Source organism: Rhinichthys klamathensis, unplaced genomic scaffold (assembly GCF_029890125.1).
Source record: "Rhinichthys klamathensis goyatoka isolate OS25496 unplaced genomic scaffold, OSU_Roscu_1.1 h1tg000046l_1, whole genome shotgun sequence".
NCBI classification, from domain to species: Eukaryota; Metazoa; Chordata; class Actinopteri; order Cypriniformes; family Leuciscidae; genus Rhinichthys; species Rhinichthys klamathensis.
Window position 1 is genome coordinate 3,361,765 of NW_026606593.1, and position 13,894 is coordinate 3,375,658.

General features: G+C 36.6%; 1 protein-coding gene across 1 annotated transcript in view; it reads right to left on the reverse strand.

The window, feature by feature from the left end:
* kif1c (kinesin family member 1C) overlaps nt 1-13,894 on the reverse strand; it is a 67,211-nt gene that overhangs the window by 21,628 nt on the left and 31,689 nt on the right. The window contains exons 6-16 of the mRNA XM_056247408.1: nt 12,197-12,375; nt 11,947-12,058; nt 11,792-11,869; nt 7,199-7,264; nt 6,943-7,021; nt 5,486-5,564; nt 5,244-5,392; nt 4,037-4,197; nt 2,398-2,477; nt 617-692; nt 110-189 (exon numbers count right to left, since the gene is read on the reverse strand). Of these exons, the coding sequence (XP_056103383.1) occupies nt 110-189; nt 617-692; nt 2,398-2,477; nt 4,037-4,197; nt 5,244-5,392; nt 5,486-5,564; nt 6,943-7,021; nt 7,199-7,264; nt 11,792-11,869; nt 11,947-12,058; nt 12,197-12,375 (1,139 nt within the window). The remainder of the gene's footprint in view (nt 1-109; nt 190-616; nt 693-2,397; nt 2,478-4,036; nt 4,198-5,243; nt 5,393-5,485; nt 5,565-6,942; nt 7,022-7,198; nt 7,265-11,791; nt 11,870-11,946; nt 12,059-12,196; nt 12,376-13,894) is intronic.

Genomic DNA, 13,894 nt, shown 5'->3' on the forward strand with positions numbered 1-13,894 from the left:
ACACACACACACACACACACACACACACACACACACACACACACTCATGAGATACACAGTACAGTATTTACAAAGAAACAGATCAATCCTTCAAAAACTCACTGCTCACCTAGTGACTCCATCTTTAATATAATAGATCAGACATTCTGACATCAGAGGATCCTCGTTCAGATTCACCAGGTTGGGCGTCTGGGGACAAAACACACACTTAAAAACCTGGAAGCATTTTGAACATCTTATGTGCTAGGATAGTGGAGTAGGGGTACAAATCATAATTTGTATGTTTTAGAGAAGCTTTGAGACTCAAGGTGCGGTCACATTAGCAATATTTCGGTGAAATCCCATTGGCATTGTCTATCGTCAATAGTGTAGGGATGTATGAAGCACAGCTCACACAGAAGTCACAGATTTTTGTTAGTCAACAGTCCAGCTAATTTTCTTGACCAACTTTTGTGAACCTATTGTGAAATCAGCATGGGGCAAACTTGCGCCCTCACGCAAAAATCCTGATTGATGAATTCCTGTCGAAATGTCTGAGAAACCGTACATGTGACCGCACCTTTAACAAAATGTGTATTGTAAACAGTGCAATACAAATGAATATGACTTGACTCACTCTTTTGGGTGAGAAAACGCCCACTGTTCCTCCATCCTCTTTCACAGACACACCCATCTCAGCCAGCAGTGACTCTCTAATGCGTCACAACAGAGAGAAACGCAGTGGGATTAGTCTCACTTGACTATCAGCATAAAGTTAAGTCCACATCACAGATTATTCTAGCCAAGTCAACTCTGACGCACACGGAAAGCACACATGGGTCGAGAGTGTTGACTATCCAACAAGAGATTAGTTGGTTAAGCTGGCATCTAGTGGTGTGCGAAATGTATCATCTATGATAATATCATAATTATTGTTTAAATGATGTGCAAGGGACATTTCCTGAGTAGGTCACTTGTTTTGCAAAAACCAAATAAAAACATCTTGATGCAGATGCAGACTCAAAAAGAAGTGACAACATGTAGACAACATTTCTGAATGGTTAGTTGGTGAATTTATGTAGCTTACGTGTAGTTATCTTCTAGTCATTGATTAGCATATTCTGTCTTGATAATCTATAAATAGTGTTCCGGGGGCGGGGTTTATGTAAATGTTAGGGTTAGTGATGTCACTAACCCTCTGCGGTCGCCCTACAGGTTGGAAGCGGAATTGTCCATTACCGCTGTGGTAAATAATTTAGCCCACCGCTTCCTACTGTCGCACGCACGCTCGTTGTTTATCCAGCACCGGCTTTGGAGTGAACGATGTCCACAGACAAGGTAGAGTATGTTGCATGATCTCATGAAAGTATGATGTATTGCGACATCAGAAACGAAGAAAAACTAAATAATGACTATTGTAACGCTTGACGTAAAGCAAGTCAAATTTGTAGTTTCCTTATGTCTCATTAGAACTACAGAAACGCGACCCGATCTGGCAATCTTACATAGCGTGGTTATAGCAGATATAGGACCGCAAAGCGGAGGCATAAGTGCCTTTCACCCTGTTACGACTTAATGAACCACTGAAACGATTTTGGAAACATTATTTTAAGGTAAAAAATCTTACTTAGTGTTGCTTTAAAAAGCAATTTCTTTAAAAGCAAATATCTTCCTTTGCTTTGAACTTTGAGCGTCGTAACTTTGCAGATGTTGTTTATTCTCAAACAGCAACATTACACACCAACTAAAGTTAGAAAAGGGACATCATAATCAACCACCCCTTATATCAAACAAGCAAGAGTGCCGTTTTCTCAAATACCAGCACGAGTCACGACTGTAAATGTCATATTGATTTTATAACGGTTAACATTTTGTTAATTCTATACACAATATTGCCTTTTTTTTTTTACGAATATTTCCCAATGAAATCATAGCAGAATTGTTTTGCGTCTCTAAGTACCACAGTTACTGAATGAATCCGTGTTTTGAACGAATCAGTTTAATGAACGATTCAACGACTGAATGAATCAACCGTTTGAGCGTCAGTGGCTCGACTGGCGGTTTTAATTTTGCTGCTTATAATATATAACGCTGCTTTGTTAACGGTTTGTATATCCGCATCCTAGCTCTTCCCTTTTTGAAAGATCACTGTCACGTGCTTGTATGAAGAGTTATTTCCTATCACACAGGCACAGAACGCATGTGTTAGTTGGCCACTGGCTGTAGTCTTTGCAGTGGATTCAAGCTCAACTTTTCAGCCCAGATGCTTTTGTCGGCACTAGTTCTTGTCAGTTTGGTGTATCTAGACATTTAAATTCAAAGGATACATTTATTCCATTAATTATCCACAGTTTATGTTATAATTGTGCACACATTTTGAATACTGTGAACACTTCATTGGGTTGTGTCTGCTCTCACCTGTCTTGTCGTATCGACTCGGTTTTCCTGAGTTTCTCTTCCCATGTTTCATTCAGCTCAGCAATTATCTTTTCCGTTTCCTGTTAGAGACAGTACAACAATGACAGTCAGACATATTTTCTCTGTTTTACACTTCTTTTTTTGGTAAACATACATTAAATATATATATATATATATATATATATATATATATATGAAGAGTTTGGTTCCAAAACGCAATAAATGCATTTAAATTAATTTGAGTAAAAATGTGTTTTCTTTACCAAGAAAGTGGAAAGATGAAAACCACTATTTTCTGTTTCAAACTTTCACATTCGCATTTGTAGGTCATAAAAAAAAAAAAAAATGAAAATCCAGGTTTGGATTTTCAAAGATTTATTATAAAAACGGATGATTTTTTCCCCCAGAATGCAATAAATCCATTTAAAAAAAAAAAAAACTTTCAAAATGCAATTAATCCATTGAATCAATATAAGTTTTTTTTTTTCATATTTAAACTGTTGAAAATACACAACAACGTAAGTTTATTAGTATAATATTTTTAGTAAGTTTTCACAGACAAAAACACGTACTTTCAAAGATTCACATATTATAGTATCAATTTTATATCACTTGTTTAGGCCTATAAGATTTTTTTTAAAGATTTGTATTCAACCCATAGCCCTGTTGAGCAAGGTCACCACAAGCTATTGATAGGTAAAGGAATAGCTATCAATAGCTCACAGTGACCTTGCTCAACAGGGCTATGGGTTGAATAATGCCAGAGTTTTGCTTCAAGTTTTAAACAATGAATAAAAATCACATTCATTTTATACACTGAATTTGTTGTCTTGTGCATACTATAAATCCATTGCATTAATATAAAATATGTGTAAAACTGTTCAAAATAGAACTGTAAAGAAGATTGAAAACATTTTTCCTCCCCCCAAGTGCCTCTTCTTCTTAATCTCCTCACGTAAATGATTCGATTTCGATGCCTTACGTTTCTCACCCACCGCAGAAACAACCACAGGTTCATCAATGCCGTCGAAATTATTCATTTTGTTTGTTTGTTGATCGAAAAGTACAAAATAGATAAGAAAAACTAGGAAGCCGGGTGTATTTAAGTGCGCTGCCGTTACTGTTTACATTGCGTGGAATGGTGCGTTGTGATTGGTTGAGCGGATATATCGCATTCTGCAGAGAAGGGAGACTGGCGTTTGTCGCGGTTTGGAAAGAAAGGGAGAAAACATGACAGAATAACACGGCGGATATCGCATTTAACTTAAAATTAAACATTGACTTTTCAATACCAACCAGATACAATACTGATTTTTGCAGTAACTATTTAAAAAAAAAAAAAGGCGTTTAGGAACCAAACTTTTCATATACACACACACACACACACACACACACACACACACACACACCTTTTTGTACAAATTCAAATCAGTCACAAACATTCTGCATCTGCTGACATTGGCTTAGTTGATATCTTCTTTTGGAAGGTCGTGTAGCTGCTGAATTTAGCAAAACATCTGACATTTGTTACCTACTTTAATACTAAGCAGCTGAATTATGAAAATACCTTTCTGTTCTGGTATTTGGCTGTTGTTGGTAACAGAAGTATCTGCTAAGAAAGTGTTTGTCGTGTGTGTACCTTGAGTCTCTCCACAGCCTCCTCTTGGCTGATGTGCTCAGTAGGACTAGCGGGCGTCTCACCCTCCATTGGTGCATCAGAGGTAGACTGTACATATGAGAGCGAGGGCTGATGGAGCTCACTTGATGCAACTCCCAAAGAGGGGCGGCCCGTTTCAGACCCTGAGAGAAAATGAGCATGCAAGTTATTTATTATGGAAAATGACTTTGACTGTCTACAGCTAAAAGACACCATGAAATCAAAATTAGAGTTTGTAGTCCAAGTCTGATAACTTCTGCGCATCCTGTGACCAGGCAATCAGATTTCCCTCCCCAATACTCATCACTGTAATGCAAAACACATTTTATTTCTCGGAGGAAAAATACACTACCATTCGTAAGTTTTGTTTTTTACTTTTGTTCTGCAAGGATGCATTAAATTGATCAAAGACTTCTTTCAAAAAACAAAAACAAAAACTTACAGAGCCCTTTTTTTAACAGTAGTATACAGTTTGTTCTGATATAAATAATAAAAAACAAAAACATTTTTATAATAATAAATACAGTCCTTTATTATTTTAAGTAATAAGAATCACAAATGAGAATGATGAATAATGATGTCTATGCAAAAAATCTGGTCCTAAATATAGGCTTAAAATACATTTAATTTTTTTCTTTGATTTTGTGGTGAAATGTGACAAACATGTTTTTAGAGATACACTTACATCACTGCATATTGATATAAGGCATACCAAAGATATTCTCAGAAGTGTTATGCCATCTTATAGACCATCTTCAATTTTGCTTTAAAGTCGGCATTGAATCAAAATGGACAATTCTTTTTTTTTTTTTTTTTATGGAATATTGCAGTATAAATGATTTATCCACTCACATATTTTTTTTTTATATTCATGTGCCCTCGTAAACTTCCCATCCCTCTTGCAGCAACAGGGCGGGGCAACCTGTCACTCACATGAGATCGACCAATAGCAAACCACAACCATGCAATCAATTCCCCATGGACAAAATTAAACCCTGCCCTACATTTTTTCTAGTTCCAGATGCCATTTCACTCAGATATACGTCTCAATAGGGAACAAAAGAACACAACTTCCATTTCATGCCGACTTTAAACAACTGGATGGCAGTGCGTCTCCAAGACACGTTACCCATGTTTATACCTATTTTAGCACTGTCCACTTGTGACCAGACCTCTCTGAAAGCTGTACCTGAGGCAGTGATGAGGTTGCTGAGTCCCTGAGACAGCAGGAGCTCTTTGAGTCTGTTGACCTCGTCTTTGAGTTCCCGGACGAGACGTGCGTTTGGATCCTCATTAATCACAGCATTGCACTTTATCTGCTTTGCTCTGTCTGCATACCTGCAGTGGGACACACAGTGCTGGAGCTTACATAGTATAAACAGGATAATGTACCTCAAATTTATGCTGAAAAAGAAAGAACTGTGTTTTTACCTGAGAGTGCTGAGTGTTTCTTCATAATTGATATCTGCTGGGCTCAGAGCAGCAATCATGGCCGTGCGAGAGTTTCCACCTTCAAACACAAACACTCAGTTAAACATCAGTGTTTAAAGACTTGTTCGATGCAAGAACAAGAGTACACTATTGAACACACTCCTTTATGTAATCATTAAAGTTACAAATGAATACATCAATAACAAATTAAAATAAGCTTATATAGAGAGAAGTATTTGTCAATTAAGTAACTTTTCAAGTTTTTCAAGAAATTCTTCAAGTAAACTTAAGACAGTAATAAAGAAATAAATGAAGAGAAGTGGTTCGATATTGCCGTTTGATTAATATTAATAAAATAGGTGTATAAGGCCTTATTTTTGCCCACCTGTTTATACATCACTGTTTAAAAATATAGGGTCGGTAAGATTTTTATTAATGTTTTTGAAAGAAGTCTCTTCTGCTCACCAAGGCTGCATTCATCCAAACAAAAATGCAGTTAAAACATTCATCTTGTGAATTATTATTACAATTTAAAATGTTTTATTTGAGTATATTTTAAACTGTAATTTATCTCTGTGATCAAAGCTGAATTTTCAGCATCATTACTCCAGTCTTCAGTGTCACATGATCCTTCAGAAATGATCCTAATATGCTGATTTGCTGCTCAAGAAACATTTATTATTATTATCAATGTTGAAAGTGTTTTTGCTTATTCATATTTTTGTGGAAACCATGATTAGAAATGTTCTGTAACATTGTCTTTACTGCCATTTTTGATCAATTGAATGCATACTTGCTGAATAAAAGTTTTATTTTCTTAAAAAATAAAAATCTTTCTGACCCAAAACTTTAGAACAGTGGTTCCATTGACTTTCAGGACAGAAATCTCTCATGTTATACTAAATTTATCTTCATTTATTTATATTTCAAGTCAGTGATGACAGAATATTGGGGTGAACTAATCATTTAAATATAGCAATTTTCTTAAGTCAAAAAAAAAAAATCTAAATCATAGACAAACAGCCAATATCTGCATCTCTGTAAGTTACCGAAACCCCACATGAAAAATATGCAAGATACACTAGATTTGCTCATCGTTACCGTTGAATCTTTTGTTGTGTGTTGTGTGTTGTGTTTGTCTTCAGAAGCAAGTTAGAGACAGAAGAATGTCTCCAACTCAAGGTTTTTAAAGGACTGATGGAAGAGTTAATTAATAAATAGATGGATGTCAGACCAAACTCTGTGCTAACTGGTTTTATATGCAGAACAAAACAGATCTTCTGATGGGACATTCATGGCATGTCAACAGGGTCTAACAACACATGACCCAAAAGCATCTTATTGGTCGATGAGTTTATTTCAGTGACTCTAAACGAAAAAAAAAATTGTCAGACCAATTTTCGCCCCTATATGAGCAGATATATAGGAATGTATTGTTTCTTTAGACAAAGACATACCTAGATTTTCTCTCAATAACCACGTGAGCACAGAATCCCTGTAGGGAATGAAATCAGAGCGTCTCTTCTTTGAGCCGTGCTGTGGAGGGAAAGTTATATTGTTACTCTTGACAAAGAACTCAACATTTGAGACAAAACACTGAAAGACAAGTGAAGACAAGGAGACGACAGATGGGAAACAAACAGAACTGAAGCAGCAGAAAGAAACAGAGGAGAGACCGAAAGATTTATGAGCACAAGAGAAAGTAGTTCTCACCATGTCTGCCAGTGCTGAGATGACTTTACCCAGTGTTGTCAGAGATTTGTTAATATTGGCTCCCTCCTAAAAACAAACAATACTTTTAAAAGATCTGTTAATACTTGAGATTAAAAGGTTAATTCAACAGAAAGTGTAATTTGTCATAATTTACACAACTGTACTGTACAGAAAAGCTTTGGGCATTCTGTTAAGTAACTTGAGATCATGCTCCAAAAAGTAATAAAAAATAAAAATAAAAAAAAAGAAGAAAACTGTTACATCTGATTAATTCAGCCATAATTCAGATGGAAAATTCCCTTCCGTTCATATAGCTCATTCCAACTTCTACATTTACAAATATATCGTATATTGTACTTTTACACATATCATATATGTAGCTTCAGAAGACTTAATATAGCAGTTTATCTCTCTGTATTTGTGTGTGTGTGTGTATATATATATATATACTGTATATTAGTGTTGTCAAAAATATCGATATTTCGATAAATATCGATACTGAAATATCTGAACGGTACCAATATTTATTTCCTGAAGTATCGATACTAGCCGAGCGGTCACTTTCACTTCTCTTCAAAGTCGCGTTGACAAACACCACACGTGACGTACTCGTCTCATTCGCTCTGGTTAAATAGCAAAAGTGAAGTGAATGGAAAGATTGCGAGGGTGGCGCCCCCGCGACCGGCTTTGGTTGATTGATAAAGAACACCGCGATCGGGGATGTCGGAGAATAGCGCGCACACGCATAAAAAACATACCGCGAGCAGGCATGTCGGAGTCGGAGAATAGCGTGGACACGCGCTACACACCGCGAGCAGGCATGTCGGAGTCGGAGAATAGCGTGGACACACGCTACACACCGCGAGCGGGCATGTCGGAGAATAGCGCGCACACGCATAAAAAACACACCGCGAGCAGGCATGTCGGAGAATACGTGGACACGCGCTTCACACTGTGAGCGTGCTGCGGGCACCCAAAAGATTGTTTGACTATCAATAATCCCTAACATCACTCATTTTTTAAAATTATTTTATAGGTGAAAACAGACTTAAGGAACAGGCTCCAGGGGTACCATTTAGCAGCATATGAGTCATTCCACGAAACCGGTACGATTTGAGTCCCTCTGACCTTTTTAAGTGTATTTTACCTATTGGGTCACCAAAATCTATTATTAAAAGCTTTTTGTATCAATTGAAATGTCTCCTTTAATAGAGTTTAAAAATAATGACAAACATTTTATCTTTATATTAGAAATTATCTTGATTTTTCAGTTGACACCACCTATTTTGTCATGTCCCTCATGGCCTTCTATGAAAGTGTACTTGGAATATGAATAATAAAATTAGAAAAAAGTCCATACATTTTGCCATTCCCATGAATATCTATCTGTGCTTTTTTGCTGGTAATGGTTTAAAAAAAAAAAAATTCATGATTATTCATTAAAATCACATTATTTAGTTCCGTCCCTCAGTAATCCCTCAACCCCGTTACACACATCATTCTCCCCCCATAAAAATAATGAACAGATCCTTATGTGAGATCAACAACAGGAAGTAACATCATAGAAGTCTTCTGAACAACATTGTGTGCAGACACAGGCAAGTTACCAACTACTTTTATAACTATAACTTATTTAGAATTGTGATATTGTGGTTGTCAAGCTCAACGACTCAACCCCGTTACATCAAATAAAGATAGAATTCTATTACTTGTGAAAATTATCTTTGTTATTTCAAAAGCATACATGATTTCTTAATGTCATGCATTCCATGTGCTCTCCTGTTATTCACCACATATAGAGCAGTGGCCATTTTTAGCCAAAAAATCACAACCCCGTCACACTCAACCCCGTTACTTTTTTGCCACGAAGCATGCGCACATGTAAAAAAAAACCCACACAAACACACGCTCAATCACACACACACACACACCCACACATACATCAAAAAAGCACACAAGTTATATGTTTTATTTTGATGACCTATTCAGTCATTTTATAATGTTCTAATGTATACTACGTTATTGTTGTTTTTCCTGCAGTCGGGTTAATAAAACTGAGTTGCAATTGCAATTTATATCTGTTGTTTTTCTTGGTAACATAATAAAATACATTGCTTATAGAAAATCTTACAGTGAATTTGAGCAAAAAAACAACTACTCATATGTTAAGCTGTATTTGTCTCTTCAACCCCGTTACCATCTTCAACCCTGTTACCCTAGTCTCAACCCCGTCACACCTACGTTTTTATGAATTTTTATTTTTACGTTTATTAAAAAGTAAATTATTGTTTGTTGAACTCAGTCTGAAATGTTCAGAGCAATCACAAGAATACTGATTTTAGTTCAAATTCTGAAGTTAAGCCACATCTTTGATCAAATATTATGAGGTTGCTGTCACACAAAGTGCCCATTTCAGGCTTTAGTATAGCATAAGTGTGAAATGATATGTACATTTTACATTTGCAATTACTGAATTAGTGTGAGGGACATCTGACTAATAGGAAAATGTTGATTTCATTAAAAATATATTTTATAATTATATTCAGAGAGCTCCCATAGTGTCCATAACGGGGTTGAAGACTAATAGTGCCCATATCTTAAAATAATTACCAATAATAATAAGTATTTAATGCCTGAGGTGGGAAAATATGTTTTTCTGGAAGTTAAATATGTTATTAATGTTGTGGGGTGTTCAGAAAAGTAATACATGTTGGTAAAAAATTCAAAAATGTGTAAGTCCAAATCGTACCCGTTTCGTGGAATGACTCACATGCTCAGCATCAGGGGTGTTTGTTATTTGGACAGACCTGCCCCCACTGCTAAAAAAATCCTAAAAGAAACACTGTAACTCTTCTCATTTTAACTTTTCTGAAACATTAACCAAGATGGCCTAGTATTGTTGTTGATATGAGTCTGTGTTGTCTAGTATTTTCACCGTTTTCTTAAAGTTAACATAATCTGACTGAGGAATCTTAGACAAGTAAATATTGTTGTGGTCAAATGTAAATTAACTTGTGCCTTTTTAACTTTATTCAAAAATTATTATTTAATTCTGCAATGTTCCTTCATTAGCGATTATCATCAATTTGATTACACAGATACTAATTAAACTAAACAGCTAGATAATGGCATCTCTGAATTCAATAATGAAATGCCTTTAACTGAAAATTGAATGTTTAATCTTATTATTATACATTACTGACACTCTATCCTCCAATTTGATACTGTTAAGTGCTTTTTTGTTACAGTATATTTTAATCTTTGATAACAGTAGGTAATAAAAATACAACGGATCATGTAAGCTCTGGTCCAATTAAAAAATATTAACAAATAGAACTCGGGACATTTTTGTTCATGTAAAATATACCTCAATGTCATGTTCTAGACTTGTTATATTTAGCTTTAAATACAAAAAATACCCCCTTAATATTGTGGCAGTTTTTTTCTCTGTGGTGTCGAAAATGGTATCGAATATCGATATTTTTCAAGGTATCGTATCGAAGTTAGAAATTCTAGTATCGTGACAACACTACTGTATATATATATATATATGCGCACACACACGGTTAAGTTTGGAATAATTAAGGCCCTGTCCACACGGACACGGGTATTTTTATAACCGTGACTTTTTTTACGCGGTTCGGCCGTTCGTCCACACGAAAACGCACTGAAACCGAACATTTTTGAAAACCCCTGCCAGGGTGAGGATTTTCAGAAACGCCGGTTACAGTGTTGTCGTGTAGACAGTGAAACCGGGGTTTTTGCCTTGCGACGTCAGACTGTGCGCCGTTATCAGCTGTGTTTGACATCAGATTTGCGCTTCTGATTGGCCAACGTGGCTTTAGGGTTAAGGTTTATATCACCGCCTGCTGGCGTGGCATGCTCTTGACCGCGCTTGATTGCGTGTTTTTACGTTTTCATGTAGACGGAGACCGAGCATGTGTGGACGGGATTTTTTTTTTAAAACGCTGTAGGAAAAACTCCGGTTATAAAAATACCCGTGTCCGTGTGGACATGGCCTAAGATTTTTGTCTTTTTTTGGTTTTGAAAGAAGTCTCTTCTGCTTACGAAGGCTACATTTATTTGATCAACAACAACAGTAAGAACAGAAATATTGTAAAATATTATTAAAAATTAAAATAACTTTCTATTTGAATGAATATTTAAACTGTAATTTATTTTTGTGTGTCAAAGCTGAATTTTCAGCATCATTCCTCCAGTCTTCAGTGTCACATGATCATTCAGAAATCATTCTAATATGATGATTTGATGCTCAATTTTCATAATGGTTCTTACAATTTTGAACGGTTGTGTTAGTGTCTGTGTGTGTGTGCGCGCGCCTGTCTGTCTGTCTATCTACTTCATATACAAGTCATATGAACAACTTTTATGATTTGTTTATGGAGTATTTTAATTCTGACATCCTTGTGCTTCCACTGTATGATAAAGAGCTGCATGAACATCCTTCACAATATCAAAAAAAAAAAGTTAAATGGTTTTACAACAATGCTGATGGTGGGTAAATGATGACAGCATGTTGTTTTGGTTTAAACGCCTTCCTTTAATTCAGAACTAATATGACATCAAACACACCTTCAACCTCAAGCCTTTGGCTCCAGACGAGTCTGCTCTCTCACTTCCTGCCAGATCAACCAGGCTGATCTTGCTCACCTGAGAGTTACACAAAGAAACCAGAGTGAGAAAAGAAGAAAAGGAAAAAGGAATGTTTTCTAATCTCTTACACACACCTTCTCAGTGTCCAGGCTGGTCATGTGGTCGTGTCGACGCTGTGTGAAGAGGATGGTGAAGACCGCGTGCGAGCGACTGCTGGTCTCGTTCATATTGGTAGCGGCAACCGTCCTTTAAGTAAAAGAAAAATGATTTCTAGTCTTTTATCTGATTGATAAAAGTAATCATTGACAGATTAATCGATTATCAAAAGTGCTTATTTTCAAACTGAATCATAATCATGTTTGTGTGTATACAGTAGAATAATACCTGGCTTTGTTGCCAGTGTCCATGAGATCTGCGATATCACTGTAGTTTGTAACCGCCATTTTGGAGAGGTCTTCTACGTAAGGGCCCATTATAGGATGCTCTCTGACCCTCAAGGACCCTCTGCTTTTTGGGTTCAACAAGTCCCGAACCCGCTCGCAGTAAATCTCCATATATGAAACCTAAAAACATATTATACATAAAGTTATCAAATTCTTTATTGACTACAGGTGAAACACAGAAAAATTAGAATATGGTGCAAAAGTTCATTTATTTCAGTAATTCAACTTAAAAGGTGAAACTAATATATTATATAGACTCATTACATGCAAAGTGCGATATTTCAAGCCTTTATTTGTTATAATTTTGATGATTATGACTTACAGCTATAAAAACCTTTTCACAATATTCTAATTTTGAATTTGTGGTTTTCATAAGTTGTAAGCCATAATCATCAAAATTATAACAAATAAAGGCTTGAAATATCGCACTTTGCATGTAATGAGTCTATATAATATATTAGTGTCATCTTTTAAGTTGAATTACTGAAATAAATGAACTTTTGCACCATATTCTAATTTTTCGAGTTTCACCTGTATATAATATATAAAAAGTCGGCTCGTTTTATATCAAGAAATTGTTTATTCACAGTTTAACCTGAAGGCAAATTGCTTTATGAGTCTATGCATCAATGGATGTCCAGAACAGTTATCCGTTTTAAAGTGCCCCTATTATGCTATTTTAAAGGTTCCTCATTTTATTTCGGAAGTCTCTTACAATGTGTTTACATGCAACCAAGGTCAAAAAACACTTTTTTTCTCATAATATACATTGCAGCTTCAGCTCTTTTCTCAAAGTGTCTGAAACGGTTCAATCAAGGATTCGGTCTCACGAACTTTTCAGAGAACCTGCTCTGCTCTGCTCTGATCTGATCGGGCTGGTTCTCGGAAAGTTTCGTGTCTGTTGTGATTGGTCGACCTCTTAAGGTGCGTTTCGGAAAGCAAACACCCAGTACCATATAGAAATGTCTGCTCTAGATCTCCCTCACTCTTAAGCCCCGTTCACACTACACGCGACCAAGCGACGCGATACCATTCATTTCAATGGTGAGCGGGCAACTTCCGGCGACACGCGCGACAGCGACCGTTGGCGACTAGATGGGGCGTGTCTAGCGACGCGACAAAGTTGAGAAATTTTTAACTTTATGCAAATGAAGAGCGATTTTTGCGAGCGACAACCAATAGGAGTGGAGCGCACGTGATCCTTCTCCTCAGCCCCTGGGCCTGCAGTGATGGACGGCAAGAAAGCTGATTCGCTGTCTTTTGGATGTCATACTAGTCAACCAGTAGTGGGAACGCCTCTAGCGCCTCTAGCGACCTCATCGCCAGTGCCTGGCGACTTGCAGCGACAAAGTCGCGTGTAGTGTGAACGGGGCTTTAATACGCCGTGATACGAACAGTAATGATGGCGTCGGTTTTAACAGAATCAATTCCAGCGTGAGTCTCATCCTTTAGAAGTGCATCAAAGTGGATTTGTACGGTGGCCGAGAAAACTCAACGCGCTGCAACTGAAGAAAACGCATGCAAATAGAAGAAAACACATGCAAATAGAAAACAACGTGTGCAAATAGAAAAAAACACATGCAAATAAAATAAAACGCATGCAAATAGAAAAAAATGCGTGCAAATAAAAAAACACCTG